Source organism: Mauremys mutica, chromosome 6 (assembly GCF_020497125.1).
Source record: "Mauremys mutica isolate MM-2020 ecotype Southern chromosome 6, ASM2049712v1, whole genome shotgun sequence".
Classification (NCBI taxonomy): domain Eukaryota; kingdom Metazoa; phylum Chordata; order Testudines; family Geoemydidae; genus Mauremys; species Mauremys mutica.
In genome coordinates this window covers 87,056,424-87,083,736 of record NC_059077.1, presented here as the reverse complement: position 1 = coordinate 87,083,736, position 27,313 = coordinate 87,056,424, and the positions used below count along the sequence as shown (strand labels likewise).

The window sequence follows — 27,313 nt, the reverse complement described above, 5'->3', positions numbered from 1 at the left end:
TACAAGCATCTTAGAGGACAGGATTAGAATTCAAAATGACCATGACAATTTAAATTGGTCTGAAATAAAAAAGATGTAATTCAATAAAGACAAAGTGCAAAACACTACCCCTTAGGGGAGGCGGGGGGGAGGGGGGAAATCAAACACACAACTACAAAATGGGAAATAAGTGGCTAAGCAGTGGTACTGCTGAAAAGAATCAAGTGGTTATAGTGTATCACAATTGAATAATCAAGCAAGTTTGCCAACTTCTGTTTGGGCAGGGCTCCAGGGTTTGGGGCATGTGTTAACAGCACAGAGGGGAATCTTATAACTTCACATCAATATTGCCACACATTTTACCAGGTCAATACTAACCAGCAAATTGTGAGTTTTCAAATGATACCTTACAAGGCATACTTTGTAGAAATATTATTACAGTAGTGTGCAAATGTAAATAAAGGGGAGTATGTCCTATGAGGAAGGTTAAAAAAAACTGGGCATATTTAGTCTTGAGAAAAGAAGACTGACAGGCAACCAGATAAGTCTTCAAATATGTTAAGGGCTGTTATAAAGAGGACGGTGATCAATTGTTCTCCATGTCCACTGAAGGTCAGATAAAAAGCAGTGATCTAAATCTGAAGCAAGGGAGATTTAAGAAAAGCTTGCTATGTATAAGGATAATTAAGCTCTGGAATAGGCTTCCAAGGGGGTTGCAGAATTCACATCACTGGAGATTTTTAAGAACAGGTTGGACAAACTCCTGTCAGAACTGGTCTAGGTTTACCTGGTCCTGCCTGAGTGCAGAGGGCTGGACCTGATGATCTCTCAACTCAACGTCTCTTCCAGTCATGTGTGTCTATGAAAATGCAGTTATGTTGTTTAAGATTTACAACACAAATTAGATTAATTGAATATTTACTCAATCAAGTGATTAAACTTTAATAAAGTTTGATTACATAAATCCAGATGTCTTAGTTTTATTTCAAGCATAATTATTTATTGAATACAAAAAAATAGGCCTTCCCTGAATGTGAACTCTATGGAGTACTAATACACAACTGCAGTGATGGACAAAGTGTTAATACATCAGAGAATAGATAACAAATCTGCATGCTGCATCAGTGAGAGATCTATAAAATTGGTGTTAGTAGTATATGCAACGTACACGATGAATTGGAATTTCTTTCATATCTTCCCTGTGATCCCGGGCATAGTCCCATAGATAATAATCAAGAAGAACTGCATTGATTCTTTCACTCATGTTTTGTCCCTTCTTCTTATAAAGTTCCAGCAGGCGATCACAAATCAATCCACAACACCAAATAGAACAACCTCGGATCTCCACTTCTTGTTTATCTCCAGACTGGAACATTATTCCTATAGAACAGAGTAGAGAGCACTCCAATTAATGTTCAGTGGAACAGAAGACAGGAGTCACAGATGTTATACACTTTATATTTAACTATATGTAGTTTAAAGAGAAACCAGAGTTACAGATTTGATATATTGCACCATAAATCAAAAAAATTCAGCCTGTGCATTTTCTAGGGTTTTCATTTTGTTTTTCTGTGTATATTTATGAGTTGCTGCATTGTTAAACTCCCATCTACCGTGAAGTATGTCCTATATATTTTAGTTATTTCTAAAATACAGCAGTAGGTGGCCACGGATGAGGGAAGGGTTGATATAGGGGCAAATCCAGATACTACAGCACTGTTCAAAGTCAGGAATGTTGCAGGCCAGCGCTATGAAAGCTGCACACATTTATGAATACACCTTACTCCCGTTCTTGCAATTCCAGTCCTTCTCTTTTTCTGAGAAGAGACTGACAATTACGTATCCACCACTGTATGGCAGCAGAATCTGATTATATCACTCCGGCACTAGAAGACCACAAGACTCTTAAGCTCCTGTGATTTAAAACAGAATTCAAATCTGTTTTCCAAACAGCTAGTGAACAAATCCACTGTGTCATATAATTATTCATCTTTTTTTTTGTCATTGGGGAAGATAAGACACATGCACTGTTTTGCATGTAGGCGATATTGCAGTTTCTCATTTTCTCCATTTACTTTTTTTTTTTTTAAAGTAATATATATATTTTAGAAGAGTTAATCTACTCCTTCTGAACAGCTCACTAACTGAACAGAAGACTATTTTAATCTAAAGAGGATTTAACAGCTAAAACAGAATAATCCAGAAAATAAAGGTTGGGTCCTGAAACATTATTAGGTGGGACTATAGTTCATCCCATTATTTTGATGTCCTTTACCTCTCCCCAGTACCCACAAGAATGGAACTATAGCTTTTATTTTGTATTTGATGCTGCCATTCAATAATGAAAGATTTGTGAACACTGAAACCAGGACATTACAGGAGAGCAACATTGGGTACATGAATAAAGTGCAATGCACTGTATTCAGATTTTCAGGACGAGGATTTTGTTTGCTCTGGAAGACTTACTAAAGGGAAGAAAAACAAAAGTTGGAGGACTGGGAGCTGCTTTCTTTTAAGTTAGTGATTGGTGTAATTAAGGAGACAGGGAAGTGTAGATTTAATAAATGAACTATTGTTTATAATGTCTTGATATTGGATTTACCCTACTGCCAGGCAGTATTGTTTCATCAGAGAGATGAACTAACAGCCAAAAATTACCCAAAACTAAGTACAGGGTATAGTGGTTAAGCCAAAGACAGGTTTTAATGAGAAAAGTGAAACAAATAAATGAAAAATTTAGAGACAAATCCTATTTCTATTATTAGTTGTTTTACTGTTAACATGCACAGGAAAATGGAAACAAACATCAATAAATAAAAACACAATATGGAAGCTGTATTTGTTGGATATAAGTGTGCTATCATGTATTGACAAAACACATCACAGATTAGAATAGAGGCAGTTGTCAGTGGACATGACTAAAGGACTGCCAGATGTAAAGGGACCCATTTATTCTAATGGCTACAATAGCTAGGCCTTTACTATGACTCTAGAGAGAATTTGCTTATATGGTCTTCAGAATTTCACTTCCCATGGATACGTTTACATAATAACTAACAAAATAACTTTACATTTCTATATTGCTGTTCTTTTCACACACGCAGTAGCTGTTAGCAATTTGAGGTAAATGACTGTCTCCACACTTTTGTTTTTTCAAGTTCAGGAAAAAGGTAGGTACAACTATTAGAAACTCACTAATGGTACGTCTACACTACCCGCCGGATTGGCGGGTAGCGATCGATCTATCGGGGATCAATTTATCGCATGTAGTGTAGACATGATAAATCGATCCCCGATCGCTCTCCCGTCGACTACTGAACTCCAGCTTGGCAAGGGGCGGAAGCGAAGTCGACGGGGGAACCATAGCCGTCAATCCCACGCCACGAGGACACAAAGTAAGTAATTCTAAATCGATCTAAGATACGCAACTTCAGCTACGAGAATAGCATAGCTAAAGTCAACGTATCTTAGATCGATCCCCCGCCCCCCCAGTGTAGACCAGGCCTAAGGGTATGTTTACACTACAATTAAAAATCTGTGGCCGGCCCACGCCAGCTGACTCGGACTCACGGAGCTTGGGCTAAGGGGCTGTTTAATTACAGTACAGACATTCAAGCTTGGACTGGAGCTCCAACCTGAGCTTGAATGTCTACACTGCAATTAAACAGCTCCTTAGCCCAAGCCATGTGAGCCAGAGTCAGCTGGCATGGGCCAGCTGCAGGTGTCTAACTGCAACATAGACATACCCTAAGCCACAAACTGGCAGCTATAACCTTGTTGAAAATGGCACCAGCCCAACAGAAGCTCAGTGTTCAACTGGTATACATCCTTTTAAATCCAGCCTTAGTAGTGTTTAATCCAAATAAATTTACAGTTTAATATTTATATACGATGAAAAGGATGACAGGGGGTGGTCTTCTCATCCCCGATCTTTAGATCATGTACTTTCCCACCCTTTCCCCATCATTGGATGATAACTCTGCATACCAAAAGGAAAAAAACTTCTCTCATACCTCTTTCATAGAGGCTAATAATCTCTATGCTACAAAATATTCATAAATGCTGATGAACAACACAAACACACTTGATGCAATAAAGGAGTTGCAAACCTTCATGGAGTTTCCTCATCAGTTCATCAGAATATCTCATTGCTCCCAGGTGAACAAGGACTTGAGGGATCCTATAGTCAGCAAATATAGTCAGACTAGAAATGTCACCGAAGCAGCCATCTCCTTTCCCTTCCAATGCGCTCCAAGTATCAGCCACTAGTATTTGTGCCCGTTTATAAAAAGACACCTTTTTACCCTGACAGACAACAAGAAAACAACTGTTTAGGCACTTGAGAGATGTAGGTATTCAGACACTTCATTTTGTTAAAGGAAATAATCATTATTATGCTTACTCAACTAAGGATGGCTAGTTAAACAGAATATGGTATCCTACTATACATTCCAATAAAAACATTGTAGAACCAAATGCAAATTTTATATGCAAAAAACCCTTAAACAACAGATAGACCTGAACTTACTGAAGTGGAACTAAGATATTGTGATATCAGGTTATTGAATAATATTGGTTTATTACCTGTGAGAATTACTGTGATATCAGGTTACTGAGTAACAATGGTTTATTGTTTTATTCATTATATTGTTGTATAATGGTTTATTATAAGTTATGCTACTTGGAGCCCAGTTAAATCAAAGTTTCTTTCAGAGGCCCTAGAGTTCACCCAAGACTTTATCCGGAGGAAAGGAACATAGGGAGTATCTTATTGGATGAGACCACTGGTACATCGAGTTCAACAGTTTGCCTCTAATACTGATCAAACAATAGTCCAGTGAAGGCAACGCTTAACATTCATTCCATACATCTTGTCAATTACACAGGGATAGAGGGGAAAATTCATTTCAGTAATTGTCTTATAGTCTGAAGCTTGAGATTTGCTTAGATTGTAAAAATGCTTTTGTATTAGGCCTCAATCCTGCAAAGACTTATGCATGTGCTTCATTTAATTCATTGTGTGCAGTCTCATTGACTTCAAAGTGTAAAGTTTAAAATGTGCATAAGCCTTTGCAGGATTGGGGCCCCAGCTTTATAAATATTTTTATCAAAATAAAACCAGATCTGATTAAAATACAGCTATGGCAGAATAGGGTTTGTTTGTTGAAGTGGCTACTACAGAACACTAGCAAATGAGATAGGACTTTCATTAGATTTTGGAATACTTTTCTGCCACTTCCCCTCCCCTCGTATTGTCACAATTCACAATGGACAGCAAAAAAATTATTTTTTCTAAAAACGTGCTTTAAACTAATCCAGCGAATAGAGCGTATTTTTTGCTGCTCTGTGCCCAACTCCAATAGGACCAAGAGATCAGCAGTGCCAAGTCTGTTTCTCTGACAACACTTGTGTGTTTTTTTTAGTTCTCCCTCTCCATCCTCCACTCATCCTGCATGGCTGCCCCCCTCCATTTTTAAAGAAATACTAATCTTAGAATCTTATTGTGTTTCATTCAAATGCAACTCAAAGTATAGCCTGTTCTATGTAAGGAAGTAATACTTTGTATTTATAGCAACAATTTCCAGCACTTATCTTTTCAAAAGAAAGAAATTAAAGCCTACTGGACTGTGATAGTAGTTTTCATGCCCTTCCCGAAATGCTATCATAGTGACCCCATCTCCCTCTAAGCCTTCATAACTTGTCTGTTGGACAGAGTAGAATTAGCTAGGGTTGTTGGTGGCGGTTTCCAGGAAGAAGCATATATCTTTGGGGAAATAGTGTTACCATTTGAACTGTTTTCTCAGATTGTTTTGGAGGGAAGTTGGGCCAACTATGAGTTTTGGCAGTGGGACTCCATTGAAGGATTAGATTGTGATCCCTCCTCCCCAATGAAAAGAGGAAAAACAGCTGGAACCATCAGAACCCTTACTAATTCTGACCTACCAGTAGATCTCATCTCGAGAGTCAGACAGAGGCCTAAGTACCATGTTACCAATGCTAGTTGCTGCTAACAAAGCAGTGTCTTGAAGATGAAAGATATGATAATGCTTCTAGTATCAAATCAGAGAAAAGGTGGATTGTTAGGGAGTGAGGATTTTACAGTTCCAGAATGTTGGACGCAAAGTGTAGATTATATATTTATAATTTATAATTTATTTATAATTATATATATCATTCATGGGTCACTGCTTAGAAAGGATTCCATGGTTTAACTGGCAGGCAAGAGACTCCTGCAGTGTGAATCTCAAAAACCTGGGACACATTTCAAGTACAGCAGTGATTTTGAGTACAATAGTGATTCACAAGTAATATGTCTCTGGTCCCCACTTCAGCAAAGCACTTAAGTGCTTGCTTAACTGTGGCCTATAACAGCAACTAGTTTTGTTTTTTTGGGGGGGCAGGGGAGCGGGGGGAGGGAGGAAGCACACGGGGGGGAAGAGAGGGAGGGCGTCTATTAATATTGTTAAGGGCACAAACAAACAAACAAAAAAAAGACACTTTTTTTGGTTTGTAATTTGCCTTTAAGAACATAAGGACAATAGGGACTCTGATTGCTGTAATTTTAGCAACAAAACGTCTCGTATGTAGTACATTTTGTGAAACTTATGCCCATAGAACTGGGAACATCTTGTCTTAGTTGTAAAAATTCCCCTGGAAAATCAGAGCATGACTGAGAAAAGCTGAAGCCTAGTGTGGTTATACTTTTTAATACGAACGTGTGACACTAACTAACGTGTGACACTCCTACAATACAAAAAAATAAACAAGAGTGGTGAAGAGGAAACAAACAGAAGAGGGGGAAAAGAAAAGAAAAACTGTGTGCATTTACTCATAAAAGTGTACATCATCCACAAGGAATGCATCATTAACTAGTACAGGAGTTATTTATCAGTGCAAGTAATTATGGAAGTCCCTACTGGGTTTCAAGAAGCACCAAAGCTTTAGTTAAGCAAGCGATTTTTAAGTAATTCTTTGTAATTTTGTTATCTATTGTTAGCTTTATGAACAAAACACAATTTTATCACATCTTAAAAATTAAGTTATTTTTCAAAAACAAAGTTCCCTATATTACTTATGATTAAATATTATTATTAAAAACCCATTAAAATATCAATTTGCTTTTCACTAAATGCTGTTTGCTTTTTACCCCCAGAGAAACATCAGTAAAAATTGAATAGTCAATTTCACTTTTGTTTCTAGTCAATTTCACTTTCAGGTTCTCAAGCACTAACACCATGCTATAATGTTTGGATAGCAAACCATAGCAGAAGAATTGTTACCACTGAAATTCAAAAATAAAAAGATTTAATGGCAACGTTTCTGTTAGCCTTTAATTTTATGGAAGCTTATTTTCACAAAAATCTCAATTCTGGGCAAAAATTTGACCTGTCATTTAAAAAAAAAAAAAAAAGTTTTCATGGATAGCCTAACAATAGTTTTGGGGTACACTCAGTAATAAGTGAGCTCTTTTTAAGTTCAAAATTCCCCAGCAGAACTAACTTACCTTAAATGTAGCCTCATCTCTGTAAGAAGGAAAATTTTCTACTACTATACGCAGTAGTTTCTGAGCACTTTTCTCACTCATTTTAACACAGGTGACGAAAGAGCCTCCAAACTTCTCAAGCAGAATTGTCCCCGTTTCATTCAGAATACGATGTCTCTCTTCAATCAAAGGCATGGGGACATCTGTGTCAGAGCGAAATACATGTCTAACCTGCTCAAGTGTCATAGTGGCGTAATATGCGGCACTGGTAATAGGTATTCCTTCAGAAAAATAAAAACAAAAACCTTTTAGAATGTCATGTTATATAGGCATTTGCGAAATAATAATACACTTAGGATTGGAACAGTTATATTACAGCTGTACACTACAAAGTTATGTTCACAAATTAAAGATGAATCAAGTATTCAGTCAACTGTTAAGTTTGGTTTTAAATGGAGATAATGTTTTATTATGTCTGTAGACTCCTATAGGTAACTCCCAAATAGCAAGTCATCATTGTACATTTTTCTCTTTTTTCTGTATCTTTCCCCATTTCTACTAGTGTTCAATACTTGACTTGATGTTTAAATAACATCCCATGCAAATATCAGCACCCAATTCTTACTCCTATTTTTACTTTAATTGTCAGTCATTCTGAATCCACATAAAATATCCTTATAGATTTCCCCTTATTTGTAGGCACTCATTGTGGTTTCTTCATAAAGACATTTAACTAGATCCACACTGAGAATTTTTGGCCATATCTTCACATAATATAACATAAGAACGGCCGTACTGGGTCAGACCAATGGTCCATCTAGCCCAGTATCCTGTCTACCAACAGTGGCCAATGTCAAGTGCTCCAGAGGGAGTGAATCTAACAGGTAATGATCAAGTGATCTCTCTCCTGCCATCCATCCCCATCCTCTGACAATCAGAGGCTAGGGACACCGTTCCTTACCCATCCTGGCTAATAGCCATTAATGGAGTTAACCTCCATGAATTTATCCAGGTCTCTTTTTAATGCTGTTATAGTCACCATTGGTCTAGCACTCCTTCAGTGATAGCAACTGTGGAAGCACCAGCCTACACCAGGTACAGGTGTTTCTTTTACTGTGGTTTCTAGACTTGCTAGAGCTGCATTGGTGTTAGATTAACAGGAGAAAATTCCCTAAAATTCTCAGTGTAGACAAGGTTTATTTGTTAATCACAAAAATATAAAATTAATTTTAAAAAGTATGTACCTGAAATAACAGGAGTCACATATGCATATGACTACATAATTGTCAAAAGTATAATTAATTGGAAAAATATAACCCAAGACAGAAATTGTTTTACCCATATATGATTAAGTAGTTTACTTTATTTTCTATAAGAATGGTTATTATTAGAGCCCTTCTAGTTCATCTCATATGAACTGAATAGGACTACCCAGGTATACTAAGCTGCTCACCTCCGTGTACTTGCAGGGTCAGGGAGTAAATTTGAAACTAACTCTGAGACAGTCTTGAATTTCCTCCTTCCCCCATCATAATGATAACTGGTATGTAGAGTTTTAGTTTAATAAGCAACTCAACCATATAGCCACCATACAGCTCCACTACAATTCAAAGTAATTATGTACTAACCATCATCAAGTGCTCTGTTGATTGCAGCACAAAGAGACCAGTAACCACTGTACATCTTGCCTCTGTACTTCACCAAACACTTACGGTCTTCATGTTCGGACCAAAAGGAAAAGTTAAGGGTATCTGCAAGAAACACCCAATTCACTGCATCATCACTCACTGCTTGAGGGTTCAGTTCGTGAAGAGATTTCCAGCCAGCCAAACTGAACTCTTTTGCTGAGACTTTGTCAAACAGAGCCTCTGCAACTTTCCTCACTCCCTCTTCTTCAACGAGCACGTCTTGGCTGTTCTCGGCTATGAACTTGGCAGAGTCTTTAGGGGACAGGAACGCTTCCATGGCTCTCCTTCTAGCGACAGGGAAAGAAAAACGTCCAGAGTCACCCTCTGCAGTACTCAGAGAGCGCGAGGTGACCCAGGGGAGTGACAGGGCCCAGCACGACCGGGGCCATCATTAGATCCATCCATCACCAGGTCTCGCGGTAGGTTGCCCCACCCCTTGCCCATGATTAGCTACAGGCCACCACAGCACTTCTCTCCGCAGAACGTACCGGGAAAAGAGAACTAACCCCCCCCCTCTCCCCGGCGGGCGGGCGGGCCGGCCGGCCTTGCTACGGGGGGACGAGCGTCCCCGGCTCCCCGTTTACCTGGGCAGGTGCGCGGGCGCTTCGCAAGGAGGGCTCCGCACAGCGAACGTCAGAGCGGTGACAGCACCAGGCAGAACGAGAAGCGGTAGCAGCGCATAGCCCCCCCCTTCCGCCTTTCCTCCCGCCGTCAATGACAACTTGCCTGATTTGCATAATAGCGACGATACGTCCAGAAAACGGTGGGCGCCAGCTTGTGAGCTAAGCCACAGGCTGCACGAAAGAGCCGTTTAACGGAGTGGGGGCTCGGCCAGACCTTTACAGCAGCTTCGCTTTATGGCGCTTCTGCCAAATTCTTTCCCATAGACTCCTGATGCAAGGAGGAGAGAGGCCAGCTGCTGATTTGGGGGTAAGGGAGAATGCAGGGAAGGCAGTTCTGATGGAATTTTATTGCAGCAAGGATAATGAGTTGCTTGCAGAGTGATTTGAACAGAGAAAGCACCAGGCTTTTAGTGTTACACACCTACAACAGGCTTAAGGAAAGTGAACAAAATACCATGTCATGTTCCCCCATAGAAGCCGTTTGTTAGCCTCCAGTAGTCAGAAAGACATGACACTATGCACTGTAACTCAAAGCCTTTAAATCATGATTTGAGGATTTCAGTAACTTAGCCAGATGTTGAGTCTATTACAGGAAACGATGGGTGAGATTCTGAGACCTGCAACATGCGTGTCACTCTAGCCCAGTTGTCAAAGTTCATTGCATCCTGACCCCTTTCAGACAATAAAGTAGGGGGGGGGGGGCGTGCAGGTGGACAGAAGAGGGGGTAGAGTGCAGGGTTTAGCTTGGGGCTTGGGTCCCAGCAAGTCTAATGCTGACCCTGGCAACCCCAGTAAAATGGGGTCACAACTCACTTTGAGGTTCTGACCCAGTTTGAGAATCACTGGTCTAGCTGAAAATGGTCCCATCTGCCCTCAAAAGCTAACTAGTCTAACACCCGTTTCAGGCTTATTTACACTGTATTATGAAATAGTCCTTACAGCCATGCTAAAATAGTCCACATTTTATAAAATACAGTTGGACACTACTGCCATTTCATGCACAGAACATACCAGCAACCCCCTATCTTCTATTCAGTGGAATAACACTTGCAGCATTAACAGACCCAAAGCATTGAGTTGGGCGCATACTTACATCAGTAGGTATTTCTCTTGCAAGTACACGAAAGCAATAGAAACAGCACAGTTCACATATGGAGGGATTCGTTTTTGCAGTGTTCCTTTCCCCAGATACTGAGAACCCACTCAAATGAAAATAAATGAAATGTAGACAGCACAATAATTTAAGGGGCTAGATTAGACAACTGGCTTCCTTTGTACCATTGCTAGAGGTCTAGATTTAATTCAGTTTATATGGAAAAAACGTGTGCTACTAAATGTTGGCCTATACAGAGCTGGATAACTGTAGACTTTCAAATATAGCAGTTTTGTAATGAACTTACATTGTACATGGTTTAACATATTTGTACTGGCTTGGTATGGTCTAAACACTGATTCTTAAGTGGGACAAAGCTAGCTAAGTGTACCACTGACCACTTGAACTTCCATTTTCCCCCCCTATAGCTGATTAAAATACTTTTACCTCTCCATCACAAAAAGTATAGCAGCTCAACATCAGAACAAAAGGTTATAGGAAAAATGAGAAGAGGCTCAAAATATCTTCATTGTGATAGTTAGTTTAAATACACTTTCACATACAAATGGTGGAAGATACATGGATACCATCAGCATGCCACAGAAACTCCCACTGAAAGCAAACAGCCCATGGTTTTGAAGCAGGAAATGGTTTGAATTTGTTATTCTTACAACTGTTGAAATTGACCCTATGGTACAGCCAACTTACTTTTGCTAGCCTTCAAATAGTCTTATGTGCATTTTAACCTTTCATATGCAAACTTTTTAACTATAATGTATTAGTTTTAAGAAGCAGCTATTTTAACTTGCATACCCACAACTTTCTAAACTACTGATGCTTTATATTGATTTTAATGAGGAAGCTGACAATTTTGTTTCCTCTACAAAAATAGCTTTACTAGACCTTGCTTAATCTAGAGCACTGTGTAAGAACATCTACACCTTTGCTGCATCAGTGTTGTCAATAGCTGCTTGGGATGGTGGCTGAAGTGAAATATCCCAGTAATCAAAACAAGCATCCACACAAACTGGATTTATCAGATCTAGTTGTGTGTAAGGTGGGTGCGTTTTTTTCCATTTATTTTTATTTAGGAAGTGAAATTAAAACTTGTAAACTATCAATACAAATGCCAAGGTACATGAGATATCCAGAGGTACTTTTATCATTTTTTGAATTTCTCACAAATGTTTCCTACATAATCCAACATTCAACAGGGAAACAATACAAGTGTTTCATATAAGCCTGTATACAATGAAAAACCAGGATATTTGTACAAGTTACAGAGTATCTATCAAATTGCCAATTATTTAAAAATGTCTACCTCATACAATTGAACGATGTGAAAACAAACAAAATATATTTATTAGAGGTACACCATCTTTCATCTCTATAACAGTGTTATTTGATACAGCAAGGCTGTCAATGACCAGACTTCAAGTGGAATCTACCATTGTAACTCGGATATCACAAAGTTTTAAAGATTTTATTCACATACAGTCAGTAATATAGACAAATGTGCTGCAAATCAGGTAACTAGGGGCAAACACTTGCAACAAACCCAAACCCAACCCCAACTTTTGCATATGTTGCAATTTATTCCCAAGCAGCAAAGCTTTGAATCATGGTATTTTCACCAATACACTGTAATTTGCCAAAACACAAGTCTATATCAGAAGCAGAAGAACTTAACAGCAATTTTCAATTACAATTTCTTACGGGGGAGGAAAGGACGGGGAGGCAAAAAAGAGCATCAACTTTAGATATTACCCTCATGAATATAAAAAAAAAAAAAAGACAACCAAGGATAGATTCACTAAATTTATTTTAAAAATCATAAAACATTTCTTACAAAAGAGCATTACATTCTGCACACTGCTCTGAATGGATGCCAGGAACATGTGGACTACTAATATTCTCCCCCTTCAAAAAAAATACAGTGTACATAAAGCAGGGTGTTCACAATAGTTACAGAAAAACATTACAGATTACCACCAACTAACAAAAATAAAAACCACTCTCTCTGCTGCTGTTTCAAAATTCCAATGTTAGTCTCACGCGCCACCCCATTTTCCCCCCCAATATTTGTAAGGAACTAAAACATTACATCTGGTGGACAGCAAAGCTTTCACTACACCTCAAATGCAGAACACCTATGAAGCAGAGGAATGTTGGCTTTTTAAACAGAAGCAGATAAAAAAAAAAGATGCAGGACTCCTTCAGTTCTTCACTAGTCTTAGAAAAACTTTCCAGAATACTGCTTCACACTATAAAAAAGAAAAAATATCTTGCATTAGAATCCTTCAACATCTGCATACTGCTTCACACTATAAAAGAAAAAGAAAAAAAAGCATGTATTAGAATGGTTGAACATACATTTTGCATCAATATTTACACACATTTTTTTTAAAAAAATCAAAATTACAAGTTCTCAAAACACTTGCATTTTTAAAGACTAAAGGTTTAATTCACATTTAAGCATTAGTACTCTAAAGTCCAACATTCAAGTCAATTATCACAAAATATTTACTAGTTAGCCAACATGTTAATACAGAAAAATTAAGCAAATTAAATCTAAAGATGTTAATACTTGGCAGAAAAGACAAGGTAATGCCAGTAAGGTGTGAAATGCTGCATTAACAGCACCAATCGTTTTCAACTTGTCCTGTAGAGGCATGGCCTGTGCCATATGGCAGACTGCGATTTGTTGTCGATTTAGTTATCTAAAAACAACAAAATCACTAGTCTTCCACACAGAACTAGACCAACATCCACTGAAATCTTCTATATTTTCTACAGGCTCTATATAATTTATTAGAAGTAGTTTTTGCAGCAGTTTTCACCAGAGAAATGAGAGGACTGCTTGGTTAAGGCGTCTTCCAGCAAGGTTAGTTTTGAGGGCGTCTTCATTTTAGTAAGAATGGAGAACAAAAGAGAATAAAGGCAAAACTACCAAGTGTAGAAGTCAGGTCCTAATATAGATATTTTTAAAACCCTGCCTTCTAAAAGTGACATATAAATAGAGAAGAAGAGCTTTAGAATTTAGTGGGAGTGCAACATTAAAACTTCAACTTGCCTGTTCTGCAGTAAATACTGTGCATTCTGTATCTGATCCTGTGTGCCTGTAATAGTTATTATCCGGTCTTCTGAGCCTTCTAAAGGTTCATCAATTTTGATCGAAGCCCCTGATTCATGACGTATTTGTTTGATCCTCTGACCTCCTTTCCCAATAATAGATCCAGCCAACTAGAAAAAAAGTCAGTCATTTACATTTTAATATAAAATTTCTCTGTAAAAGCAGTTACAAAATTCAAGGTATTACTCTCAGTAGTTTCTATGATTTTTAAGACTGCCAATGGAAATTGCTCCCTTATAGCCACCATTTGTTCACAGCATTTGTGAGAAATAGTAAAATTGACTAAGCAAAAAAAACCCAAACAAGCTGACTAGTCTATTTTCATTGCTCAAGATCAGTAAAATACTAAATTTTTACTATTAATTATTTTTGTAAAATGAAGGGACAAAATGAACATCCAATAAGTGAAGAGTGGCAGTTTGGAAAAATGTGTACAGTGTAGAAAGAAAAAGGTAAGCATCTGAAATATTTTTGGTTCATTTGTATAGTCTGGGGAAGATGTTTTAGAGAGCTACTACAAAAGAATAAAATACTTACATCTTTGGGAATCGTTACTTGTGTTGTGATGATGGGTCCACCGAGATCACCGTATGATCCACGGCCCCCTGCATAGGAATAGTCTGATTTAAACGTATGCATCAAGTCCTTATAATACTAAACAATAAGCTATGCGTAAAAATCTATAAATATGAACTTACCATATCCAGACCCACCCTCAAACTATAGGAAAAAAGAAAAAGGCTTAATGTTATTTAATGAATCAAGCATTTAGATGAGACAAACTTTTGTAGCAAATGTACTTAGCACTCATTAAAGGTGCTGAATTGTTAACTCTGGGTATATCTACATAGCAAAGAAAAACTTATGGCTGGCCCATGCCAGCCGACTCGGACTCAGGCTGTGTGGCTGTTTCATTGTTCTGTAGACTTCCAGGCTCCAGCCCAAGCCCAGAAGTAGCCCGGAAGTCTACAGAACAATGAAACAGCTGCACAGTACAAGCTCAAGTCAGCTGGCCTGGGCCAGCCGTGAATTTTTTTCTTTGCTGTGTAGACATACCATCTGAAGACTAACCCCATTTTGTGCAAAGAAAAACACCACAGTACCACAGAAGCATATACAGAAAGCTCTGCACAATCTTCCCAGCCCATGTATCTCAGCCCTACTCTGGCAGAAACATCTAGGAGTGAGATAGTAGTGATACCAAGGATCTGAATATGTAAGTTAACAAAAGAATGTGAATTAATAATGATATTTAGATATGCCACCAACTGGACATCTCACAGTAGTGACCTACTGATCCAAGATCAGAACTTATGACTCAGAAATGAAAAGCTCAGTGTTTCAAAGCCACCTAAACTACTTGGTATGACGACAGCTCATGGCTCTAAAACTTTTTTTTTTGAGCCCAAATATGTGACTTTTATTAAATCTGCAGATCACATCTGCCCTCCTCTCACTCTGCCTAGGTCTAGGCCAACGGTTCTCAACCTGCAACCTGTGGACCGCTTGCAGCCCAATTGGCACATAGCTGTAACCCATGTGACTCCATGCAGCCCACATAACCCATAGAGAACTGCATATGAGAATCACTGGACTAGGCAAAATCAAGAGGCAATTGTAAGGCAGTGCTTTAAGATTAGCCCCAGTACATAGCCCAATATAACGTCCCGCCTCCCCTAATCCAGGATAGAAGAGTGTTAAAAAGAATCAGAGCACATAATTCGTGCAGAAACCTGTCACTACTCCCATAGAACTTCACCTGATGTCTACAGTGCTTCTTCACCTTATGCACTTAATTATCCAATCTTCCTGATTAAACATATTTTAACTGATTCCTCTAATTTATCACATGTAAAATCTAACTAGATTTGGATATTTATTAAAATTCAAATTATAATTCAGGAAATTAGTCAGAAATATGAGAACATGCAGAACTGTTATTGGTTTGCAGAATTTCTAATTGAGTTGCTCCTTAAAATAATCTCGCATTTACCTGCTATCTCTGGTCCTTTTTGAGAACTATGCCAAAAGGAAGCTATTTAGAACTAAGTATTCAGTTAATCATCTGTTCCTAAGCAACGAATATGGTGTAATCATGTTACTTAGCAATAGAGTTACCAATGCAGCATAATAGAACTTACAGTGGAACACAAAAAGAGAGGAGAATGAAAGCTTTGAATGAAGCCCTGTACAGTGGCTATGATTTTATATTTTATCTGTACACTCAAATAGTGCAAAGGCTATAGATCAAACAATGCATACCTGATAAAGAAGCTTATCGATAAGTGTATGTAATATGAAAATGTTAAAATTTAGCATGATAATCCCAATAAAATATTTAGCTTCTTACCATTAACTAGTTAGAGTACATTGCCTCAGCAGATACACAGTGGGATACAAGCGCAAACAGTGCTGTTCTAATGGAAATTTCTGCAAAGCAGCAAGTGATGTGATGGTAGAGTAATAGCACCTCATGGATCAAATGTTAGGACTAAAAAAAGGGGCAAAAGGGGAGAGTGGACCTAAAGAGGCAAGATATTGAAATAATAACAGAGTCTCTTTACCATTATCTCCTTTGACAAAGCTTCTGCACATTTTTACTCTGGGATATTAATTGGTAGTACAATCCCCAAGAGAAAGCCCAGCAACCGCAGCACTTGCTCTCAAGAAACAGGAATGCCAAATGAAGAATATACTGCATGAATCTGTAGCCAAAGCACTAAATGGCAGGTTTCTATAACTTCATAGTACACCTCTACCTCGATATAACGCGACCCGCTAAAACACGAATTCGTATATAACGCGATAAAGCAGTGCTCGGGGAGGAGGCGGGCTGCGCATCCTGGTGGATCAAGGCAAGTTCGAGATAGTGTGTTATAGGTGAAACCGCGTTAAGATTTTTTGGCTCCTGAGGACAGCGTTATATCGAGGCAGAGGTGTACTACACAAGCCTGTAATGGGCTATACCTAAACTGAAGAACTGCCCAATGTCCTTCTCATTGTCTGAGGAGGACATCCTTAATCGGCTAAAAAGGCACTCCCTCAGAAGCAGTGATAATAGCAGACTAAAATAAAAAGGAAAGAAGGAGCTCACTCACCAATTCTGGTGGTTGTATGTCATCACAGGCGTCCACATGACATTGCATCATCTTGCGAGACAGGACATGGTAAAGGGAGAGAATGGGGACAAGAGAAATGTAGCTGAGTCCATGTCCTCAAGCAGACCTATATCTAACCAAACAAAGGTGTGCGTGTACGTACACACACACACACGGTGGAGATGTGTAGGGGAATACCCTTGTGCTCCCAATCACCTGCCCCAGTACAGAGTACTGAAAAGGGAGAAGGAACCAAAGGGGCCATTCTGTTTCCTCTAGATTCTGGCCAGTGGCAGGGCTCCCTCCCTTTTATTTTTGGATGGGGGAGCTTGAAATGGCTCATCATTACTTATTCTTTGCCCCTTTGGATGGGACAGATTTTCCTGTTAAGGATGCAAAAGACAAATAGGGTACTCTGAGTTAGCTTTACCACCTATTGTCAGAAGTTACCCCCAAGCACCAAACCCTCAGGCTTTTACTTCAGATTTTTCCGCCTGATGAACCCTCATTTCAATAGTGAGTGAAGAATAATGAAGAGTGGGAAGCTAAAGCGCTCTCTCCTTTTTGCAGAGTGGGAATTGTACTTCCTCCTTACTTTAGTATCCCTACCCATAGAGACAAGCTAGGCGAGGTAGTATTTTATTGGGCCAGCTTCTGATGATGAAAGAGACAAGCTTTAGATCTTACAGAGTTCTTCAGGACCTGCTCTTTCACCATCAAAAGGTGGTCGAGTTAAAGGTATTATCTCACCCACCTTGTCTCTCCATTATCCTGGACCAACATGGCTATAACACTGCAAACAATGGAAGACATCCCCACTCAGAATTGTTTCACTTGTGCTGAAGGTGCAAACCTACTCTCCCTTCTCCCCACTTATGGACTATGTTCCTGACCTTTAGATTCACATAAAACATCTATTGTCAAAAGATTCAGTTTTCTCTGAGTTGTGTTTTACACACAAGTGCTGCTTGTGGTTCCACAGCTAAGTCTGAGTACTTGAAGTAGGGCTAATACCACTGTGTTACATCCTCACAGCACATCCTTCCTGAAATTATAGCACTCTTTGGGCACAGAATAAACTTCCTAAAATGCTGGAAATAAACCCATTAGTTTCAGTTAAAGGTTCTTTAAGATGCCCAGTACTCAAAAGTTACATCACATATGTCCCAAGTGATCTTAACTGAACATACAGACCCATCAGTTACAAATAAATAAAAAAATATTTTAAAAAGGAATAGTACAGCTTTGTCATTGTTTTTCAACTTGAAAAATTCCTCCTTCGGCAAAGCCTCGCCAATAATTTTCCACAAGAAACTGCTTGTTACCCTGTGTTTTAGGGCAAAGACTAAATATCTGTAGCAATATCCAGAGAGTGGCTACACTAATGTTTAACATGTTAAACTTTACTTCGTTGGCAATTAACTCACTCAAGTTTAAATAAAAAATCTGGTGTTGATTAAACCCACTGGAAGTGAAGCTGCCATCAACAAAATGACTTATTTGAAAATGACCACCATTCCCCATTACTCCCAATGGGATTGGTGGTGCCCTACATTGGCTGTCAGGGGCCACCATCTTCCCCTAGGGCAGCTTGACTTCATCTACTGGGAACAGAAGGCTGTGATCATTCTGAAAGTGGGCATTTGCTCTGCTGAAAGAGAAATGTTCAGTAATGGGGTGTGGGGGGAGAGAAAAACAACCTGTTGCACCAGGTCTACTCATCAGCTATAGCAGGTGGACATTTGGGGGTGGTCTCTAAGAAAATTTGGAGTACTGGCAGGAGGGGCTAACTGGTGTGGATGTACAGAGGAAGGAGAAAATTTGGGGATATGCACAGGGAACTGTGGCAATCAGGAGTTGGGGTATCTGACCAATATATGCAGGCTGCTTTGCGTTCATCTACATGAACACAAAGCAGACCAATCATGATAGCGAATATTGCTTTAAATTTTTTTTTGACACATCTTATCTTCAAATGATTAGAAATATCTCATGGTAATAAAAAACTGTCAAACTGGAGTTAAGGTTTGAGTACAAACCAATAATGTAACAGAACCAATAACGTCAACAATAAAATAAATCCAAACGTGTTATACTATGTAGCAAAAGCATCCCAAAATAACATTAATTCCATCCTGTAGTGACACCATTCAACCACAATACATTCATTAGCATGTAAGTGTTTGCAGTCCCAGATTACATTAAACAGATTTTTAAGTGTTCAGGGATGCTTCCACCCTCCTCTCTTGGTGTCACTGCAAGGTAGAATATAGCTGGCCTGTATTCTGTAGGGTCTGGAAAAGCAGTTAATGTTAACAAGTTTGGATTTCTTTTGATTTAAACGATTTGAATTTCCTGGATTTGTAACATTTGGATTTGGGATAATTACAACACCCTTGTAATGCTTTCACCATTATGATAATAGTATGTACACAACTTTAACTACAGTTTAATGGAGTTTTCATTTGGAAATACATAGTTATGGAAAAAACTTGAATCTGTGTTTAGAGATTAGCTATTAGGATACTGATACTTTTATCAAAATGCTAGAAATGTTCTCTTGCCTGCCACCGGCATTTGTGCAAATCTGTACACTGCCCATTTTAGAATTCCCCCACCCCATTATAGATAAATTACACCATGTTAAATATAAGGAAATAAATCTTCTCTTTTCCTTTCTTTGATATGTTTCCTAAGAGAGATTTAAAGAATTTGGAAGATAAATAAAACTACGTGTTATCAGCACTTTTATGTGTACTACAGGGCTAGCTGTCAAGGAAGTAACGTCTTTTTAATCAATCCCTTTCCATTCCTCTCATGTAGCTGCTGTCCAAGTTGCTAATCTATTGGTACCTCCAGTTTGTTTGAATTATCTCAGTAAATTAAGTTAAGTAGTAACACTGCTTATTATTTTATTATTTTTTTTAAACACAATGCACAATTATTGTGGAACTCACTGCTATAAATCATCATCAAGGCCAAGAAATTAGCAGGATTAAAGAATCAGACATTTCTATGAACAAGAGTATCCAGAGTAATAGTAAACATATTAAAAAACCAAAAGCACCATTCCCTCCACCCCCATAAATCCTCATGTTTTAGGGCTGAAAACCAGCCTCAAATTACTGGGAACAGAAGGAAACTTTCCCTGGGGCAGGTTATCCCCTAACTGCAGAATTTCTTGCAGCACCTTCCTTTAATCATCTGATACTGGTCCTTGTTGGCAAGAGGCTAGAAGACTAGCCAGATCCAGTAAGGTAATGCCTATATTCCTAACAAGATACCCATTAAGTGTGTTTATAATTGTTTAAATTAGAACACTGCACTTTTTACAGCTTAAGGTGAAGCAACGTGGAAGTGGAAAAACTCATTTACTGTCCAGAAAGACAACAGCTTCAGTATTTATATCCAGATTTCCTTAGAAGTTTTTTTTCTTTTAATAAATGAATTTAATTGTGTATAACCTTCAATGTCAACCATCTGTTTGTGCAGCTATTGCTGATATTTATTTATGAAATAGTATGTGCCAACAGTGGTTTTTCCTTATTTTTAAACATCAGAAATCTTTGCCTGAGATATCTTAAAGATTTAGTATTACAGTGAATTTTGATCTTATTTTCTTTTGTATGTGCTTCAATCTGGTTGATAATTAACATTTTCTAAAATCTAATAAACTATTAAGACATACCATGACACAGCCTTTGAATGAGCAGAACAAACAGCAGCTAAATTATAAATCTGGAAACATGGTTCACTTTGAAATGGAGATTGACTTCTTAGGTTTGTAATTCCCAGCTGTACATAATTCATGTAATCCATTCTATAAAATGTTTTGGGGAAAAAACTGGTTTAAATAAAAACTATTTTAGATGAGGATGTGCCACCATTTTATACCTTCAAAAACCTGGGAAAGGAAGAATTTGTGAAGCTCATTCAGGTCTTCTTATGTAATAGCCTAGCTATCAGAGCAGTCTTTCAAACCAGTTAAAAGCAAGTATCTCTCTATAGGCTTGAAGGCAACTCTATTTATCTAGCCAGGACTAGATTCAAATCCAACATCTACAGTGGTTCTGTAACTAGAGACAGCACGAATCAGTCCTTTATATTTATAGTCTTCCTTGTGAAGAAACTTCTTAAGCAGAATGGCCTGCACAACTAGCAATATATAGTTATAGCTCTTAACTGAGAAAATAGACTTGAATATTCCAATTTAACGGATTTTAAGTGAGGAGAACCAAAAATTAAAAAAAAAAACCCTTTTTCTTTTCGAGGCATGTTTTCCTTTTTCAGAATCTGGAACATTTGTAATGATGATGAACTGTCAAAGTTCATAACCTAACCTAAAAAGATCTCAAACTACCAAATCTATTTACCTTCAGTCTGGATAGAAAATCTAATAGTTCTAAGACAAGAGAGCTGAGACTACTGTAGGAAATGTTGACACCAAAAGTGCTGAGCACAAGTTCGGGATAATAGAATAATATGACTCATGATGGTAACAGGAAAAAAGTGGTAGAGAAAAACAAGCACTCCTGTGTGCTTCACTTCCATCCAGCCACATGGGATCTGAATGCTGGATCTTTTCCTGTCTTATCAGAATAACGTTGTGCTGTCTTTTGAGTCATTAGATTTATATAAACATGATCCTACTTTCTGAAGATGGCCTTTACCAGAGTCCTTCAGGGACTATATTCATATTGGTTCTGCTGAGACTCAGACATTCTGCCAGAGAATTTTGTCCTTTCCTGTTAAGTGAAGGCAGCTGGGAAGATCTTATGCTTTATGTATCACTAACTCCTACAGGCTCTGTCTCCAACCAGGAGCAGCATCTTTATATTTCACATATAACCATAATTCCCAAAACACACATGTACAGTTGAGGTTGCTGGGACATTGAATCCATTTGCTGTTCTTTGGGCCAGAAAAAATTCTAATCTGTTTTGGGGAAGCAGTAGTTCTAGGCAGAGTATATGTGATCATAAAAGCGAATTAATCTTGTAATCTGAGGGAACGGAAAAAAGTGAACTGATTTCTGTTTTAAGATAGGAAGACGCATTCTCAAGTTTTTAGACTTCTGTTCTGAGAGCAACTCTTAGGTCATGAAACAATCAAAGGACACCCAATAAAAGCTGGCTTGAATGGGACAAAGTGGACTTTCTAGGTTTATTCCATGTTTGAATCCATAATAAAGAACATTACTATGTGAAGAGAATATTTTGAAGATTGTGCTTCGATCAATCATCCAAATAAACACATCACTCCAGAAGTCTTTTCAGACACAGATCAAAATGTGAAAACCAGTCTTGAGAACATGAGATTGGAGGTTGTCAAATGGAAGGCAATATCATCTGGTATTTGCATCTGTTGATTAGTTCAGTTTCTGAAGATGCAGGATAGAGTAGAAAACTCTTTCACAATTACAAGAGGAAACTCTTCCCTTCAATACTTCTGAGAAATTTCTACTTCCCTGTTACATAAGGATAGTAACTTCCTGCCATAGCAGGTTGTGAGATATCGAAGAGTTGGCTAAGGATGGAGTACAACTGGATCACATAGCTTTCTTGAACTCTAACATCACAGATCAGTATGCTCAACTTTATGTTACATGGAAGAGCTACAGAGAAGAAAAAGACAAGTCTAGTCAAACTTACTGCCTTCTTTGAGGTTCCAGACTGAGCCAACAGAGTAGAGAACAATACCTTAGATCAGTGTTACCTCAGCAATTCATCTCTGAGGCCCAAAATGAGCCTTGATATATACTTTCCACATCCCCTTGACAAGTCTTAAGAGGAAACCTGAAATTTATTGTGACAGTGGATGACCACTGTGAATGTTTCTTTCTGAATCAAGACTGACAGCCTGAACAGCTAGGCTGTTAGTGTAGTTTTGTTTTGGTGAAGGGGTCCAACCTTTCGTGGACATATTTTAATACCAGCTAGGAGCCCTGCGGACTCAACTTGTGCATGTCTATGCAGATTTAACAGGTAACCACAGCCTTTGCAGCTATGATCACTTAATGCTGTCAATGAATATGCACTGAAATTTTGCAAAAGGATCTTTAGCTTTCTTAAAAATCAAACAGAAGATATTACAGATATAATTATGTCTGGGAGAAAATTTGTAAGAAACAATGACCTGAAAAATGGCAAAATTTAATACCTAGTAGCCAAAGACTAAGCCTTTCTTCCTAATTTCATTTGCTCCAGATATGGAGAACAGAGAACCAGGAATGGGACAGAAAAGGGAATATGCAAAAGCCTTGATAGAGGATTTGATGCAGATTATTCAGATTCTTCACCACAGGCGTTATGGATGCAGGGGTGAACCAAAGACGTAGATTTCAGTAATCTGTCACTAAGAAGCAAAGACAGAATTGTTCTGACAAGATTTCAAAACAGACTGTACATTTAAGTCTTTTCTTGAGTTAAAGACACTTCCAACTCCAGATTTTCTGAAATCCTGATCAAGAAGCCTTAAAACTACCCTCAAGTCATCACCACCTAATGTTGAAGCAATGGAAAAACACACCCAAAGACTGACAGTTTATGCTCAACCTTGCCTTATAATCACTAATCCAGTGATCAGACAACTTGAACAGGTCAATTCTAATCTTAATACAAGAAAAGATGATCTAATAAGGGAAAGAATCAATATCTCAGAGTTTCTAGCAGTCAAGAGAGAAAATATCCCAGGCTTCTCAGTGACTCTTCGATCCTCACTCTCTAGACAAGAGAGATGATTATTTTATAGAAAAGATCTTAACTTTTGTCGGGATAGAGAGACTAGGAATCTCTCTATGGACTTCTCTTGTCCCCTAGAGTTCATCAGGCTCCTTGTGACCATGAAAACAAATGGGCTGTATTGACAGAATCTGACAAACTGTGAAGAACAAGAGAAGTTCATGGAAAATGGCTGTGAGAGCACATACTTACTAGCAAAATTCAAAATCACTGGTAAAAATCACAAGTCTAATTTTTCCTAATGTAAACAAGGATCTAGATGAGGGGTTCTCAACACATTTCTTGCTGGTAGCCACTCTGACAATTTTTCCTAAAAATACTTAATTAACTTTAGAAAAAACAAATAAATATGCACATATACATCACAGAATATCAGGGTTGGAAGGGACCTCAGGAGGCCATCTAGTCCAACCCCCTGCTCAAAGCAGGACCAATTCCCAACTAAATCATCCCAGCCAGGGCTTTGTTAAGCCTGATCTTAAAAACCTCTAAGGAAGGAGATTCCACCACCTCCCTAGGTAACCCATTCCATATACATGTCCAAATCATAATAATTTACCTATGTAGGGTTTTTTGTTGTCGTTGCAGACTCAATAATACAAATAATGTACAGTTTTCTCTATTCTTTACTGGACCAGAACAAAATAGAAACATAAATAAGGTACTTTGAACATTCTTGTCTTTTTTCTTGTTTCTTTTGCCTTTTTGGGTTGCTGATTTGGGGTTTTTTAGACTTGCTAGCTATAAGTAAGTCTGCTGTGAAAAGTGGTATTTGTATGTTTGTTAGTATCACTTTTCACAGCAGACTTACTCAGCCCCAGTAAGGCTGGTGCCAAATTAAGTCCTGGATATGGAGTTGGGTTCAGAGGCAGTGAGTGACATGGGCAATGGAGAGGCAGCATGGGCCAGAGGTGATGGGGGGGGGTGGGGACAAGCTCAGGGACAGAGCCCGCCACCCCACAGCCAGGGAACAGAACCCAAAGCCCCATACACAAGGGACAAGGCCTGGGGACAGAGCCCGAAGTCCCGTGGCTTAAGCCACCATCCCAGGACTGAAGCCTAACCCCCACCACTCCCAGGAAAGTGGGGAACTCACTAACTGCCTGCTCCTCCAGATTGTCTCCCCCCACCGGGAGGCAGGGCCCTTAAGAGAGGCTGCTTTGTCCCGCGCTCCCTCAAATCACTGCCCAGGAGGCTTTGCCGCAAGAAAAGCTGCTGGTGGCCGCATTTGAGAAACGCTGAACTAGATGTTTGTGGGTAAATTCAGAGACAGAAGGTATGGAAAAGCCATCATGAAACATCAAATTTAAAAATTCTGATTGGAGAACTGATTGAGTTGAAATCCAGGTACCTCTGGAATTTTCCTGAACTCTCAATCCAGAGGAAAAAAGAATCAAGTAAAGAACATGAGTGATAAGAGATTCAAGATAACGGGGCATGTGACAATCTGCAGAAAAGTGGAAACTGACATCTGAGACTTGCACTGGGGGCCAAATGTGCAGTACCTGCAGCAGGATCCAACACTAGAATAGAGAGCAGCAAACCATCTGAATGCTCATATTTGGCTTGCCTTTTAACGCAAAATCATTCTTGGACCAATGGCATCTCTCAGATGATGGCCCCAACCTTAAGTCAGGGTAGCACTCCATCACTTTTTCTGAAGCCATGATGAATAAGTCCCAGAAGCTTCAGAATACATGAAGCCACAAAGATCCAATAGCTTTAGATCTTAACATCTTAGATACTTTTCTATGAGGAGCACTTTTAGGGAAGATGTGCACAGCACTATGAGGGCAGGAGAACTTCTCCTGCCAACATAGCCACCACTGTTCATTTCGGTGGGTTTATGATGTCGACGAGTCGGCATAGTGGCTACCTGAGTAATCATGCAGCTGCACTGCTGTAAGCTTGCCAGTGTAGACATGGCCTAACAGTGTCTCAGCTATCTACAAGATCTAGACACATGGTTTAGCATGGGTAGCTGGCACATATTCAAGATGAAGTGGCCTAGTAGCACCCATGTGGTCATAGGACAAAAAGGCGAGTTAGTGGAGATTTTAGGGCATGGCTACACTTGCAGATGTAGAGTGCTGGGAGTTAAGCCAGCCTTCAGAGACTGCAGCAGGGAAATTGCTGCCCTGTGTTTACAGTCAGCTGCAAAGCACTGGCATGGTCACATTAGCAGCTCTTACAAAGCCACAAAGAGCAGTGCGTTGTGGTGGCTATCCCAGCGTGCAAGTGGCTGCAACATGCCTTTCAAATGGGTGTGGGGGAGGGGGGGGGAGTGTGGTGTGACAGGGTGTTGGGGGGGGAAGAGAAGAGTTAGGGCGCCTGGGGTTGCTTTAATGTGCTCTAACTTGAAAGTGTAGCCAAGCCCTGAAACTAATAGAGCACCACAGCTGACAAAAGCAGGAGAACAAGCTGGCTGAGGCAGTGGTGTATGCCCCTTTTAGCTTCAGTCCTAAATGTCCCTTTCCATGAAGGAGCTGTGAAGTGTTCCTTTTGCACTGTTCTGATGGGTCCCTGCTTTCTAGAACTTTGAGAAACAAAAACACATATCCTAGAGCAGGTATCTGAAGAGGCAATTCTTGAAAGAGAACAAACAAGTTAGGTTTTTTGGCGAACACATGGTAAATGACAATATAAATTAAAATCCTTACCATTCCATCATAACGGTCTCCAGGTCTGCCCCTCCGGTCATATGACATAAGATCTCTACAATGAAGAAAAAACCCAAAACTGGTTTGTAACTTAAGTATTTTCACTTATGTAAGGTCAGGTTTTAGTTCAAAATTATTAACTCAATTTGATAATCTACAATGATCAACCATTTCTACTCTTTAGAATAATTTTGTATGTCTTTGCACAACAACTCACCCGCCACGAGGAGGTGGAGGAGGAGGAAGAGGAAGATTACGTGCTCTGCTACCACCTCTGCCACCACGACCTGGAGGAGGAGGAGGGGGTCCTCTGCGAGGGCTCATGTCATCATAATCTCTTCTTGATGGAGGCATGGGACGCCCACCACGACCAGGAGGCATTCGATCAAAGCCTCCCCTTCCACGCATTGGAAATCCTACAGGACGCCCCCTTCTATCATCAAACATCATTGTGAAGCCACCATAGTCATATGTTTCATCATAGAAATTGGGATCATATGGCTGTGCCCGTCCTTTGATTGGAGACTAATTAAAAAGTAAAGACATTTCACATTTGACTGTTAAAATTAATATACCTCAGTATAATACACCAAAGTATAAAACAATACTTTAAACCACCAATTTAAAAAGAGTTTGAAAATTATCCCTGTACACTTTGATAAGTATCATGCTTGTGAAGAGTACTTCTAGCAACCTTGGCATGTCCTCACTTTAGCTACAGAACAGGAACAGAAGAGGCAGCACGAGCATGAACTTCCCTATTAGGCAATGTCTACACTACCACTTATGTCAGAAAAACTATGTCGCTCAGGGGTG

The 27,313-nt window shown here is 39.1% G+C and overlaps 2 protein-coding genes across 7 annotated transcripts in view; both read right to left on the bottom strand.

The window, feature by feature from the left end:
- Positions 1 to 905: 905 nt before the first annotated feature.
- C6H9orf64 (chromosome 6 C9orf64 homolog) lies at positions 906 to 10,025 on the bottom strand. 4 transcript variants are annotated; one of them, XM_045021670.1, is made up of 5 exons: positions 9,877 to 10,025; positions 9,091 to 9,437; positions 7,484 to 7,743; positions 4,089 to 4,284; positions 906 to 1,359 (listed from the first exon to the last, which is right to left on the bottom strand). In XM_045021670.1, exons 1-5 carry the CDS (start codon positions 9,885 to 9,887, stop codon positions 1,127 to 1,129), a joined length of 1,047 nt encoding a protein of 348 aa, XP_044877605.1. In that variant the 5' UTR covers positions 9,888 to 10,025; the 3' UTR covers positions 906 to 1,126. The 4 variants fall into 4 exon arrangements, with proteins under 4 accessions (XP_044877605.1, XP_044877606.1, XP_044877607.1 ...); XM_045021671.1 differs by having other exon boundaries at positions 9,091 to 9,434; XM_045021672.1 differs by lacking the exon at positions 9,877 to 10,025 and adding an exon at positions 9,735 to 9,866.
- Positions 10,026 to 12,671: 2,646 nt separating this feature from the next.
- Positions 12,672 to 27,313, bottom strand: part of HNRNPK (heterogeneous nuclear ribonucleoprotein K) — a 25,712-nt gene continuing 11,070 nt past the window's right edge. For 2 of the 3 annotated variants that reach the window (XM_045021667.1, XM_045021668.1), the window contains exons 10-16: positions 26,715 to 27,022; positions 26,498 to 26,552; positions 17,098 to 17,148; positions 14,698 to 14,719; positions 14,537 to 14,619; positions 13,940 to 14,109; positions 12,672 to 13,190 (exon numbers count right to left, since the gene is read on the bottom strand). In XM_045021667.1, coding sequence (XP_044877602.1) covers positions 13,157 to 13,190; positions 13,940 to 14,109; positions 14,537 to 14,619; positions 14,698 to 14,719; positions 17,098 to 17,148; positions 26,498 to 26,552; positions 26,715 to 27,022 — 723 coding nt within the window. In that variant the 3' untranslated portion in view covers positions 12,672 to 13,156. The remainder of the gene's footprint in view (positions 13,191 to 13,939; positions 14,110 to 14,536; positions 14,620 to 14,697; positions 14,720 to 17,097; positions 17,149 to 26,497; positions 26,553 to 26,714; positions 27,023 to 27,313) is intronic. The other variant, XM_045021669.1, reaches the window with a different exon arrangement.

Excerpts from the sequence above, each read along its gene's own strand:
- C6H9orf64 (XM_045021670.1), bottom strand. Across the intron at positions 7,744-9,090 it reads CAACAGAGCACTTGATGATG|GAATACCTATTACCAGTGCC; the intron begins GTTAGTACATAA and ends ATTTTTCTGAAG. Across the intron at positions 4,285-7,483 it reads GAGATGAGGCTACATTTAAG|GGTAAAAAGGTGTCTTTTTA; the intron begins GTAAGTTAGTTC and ends GTTGTCTGTCAG.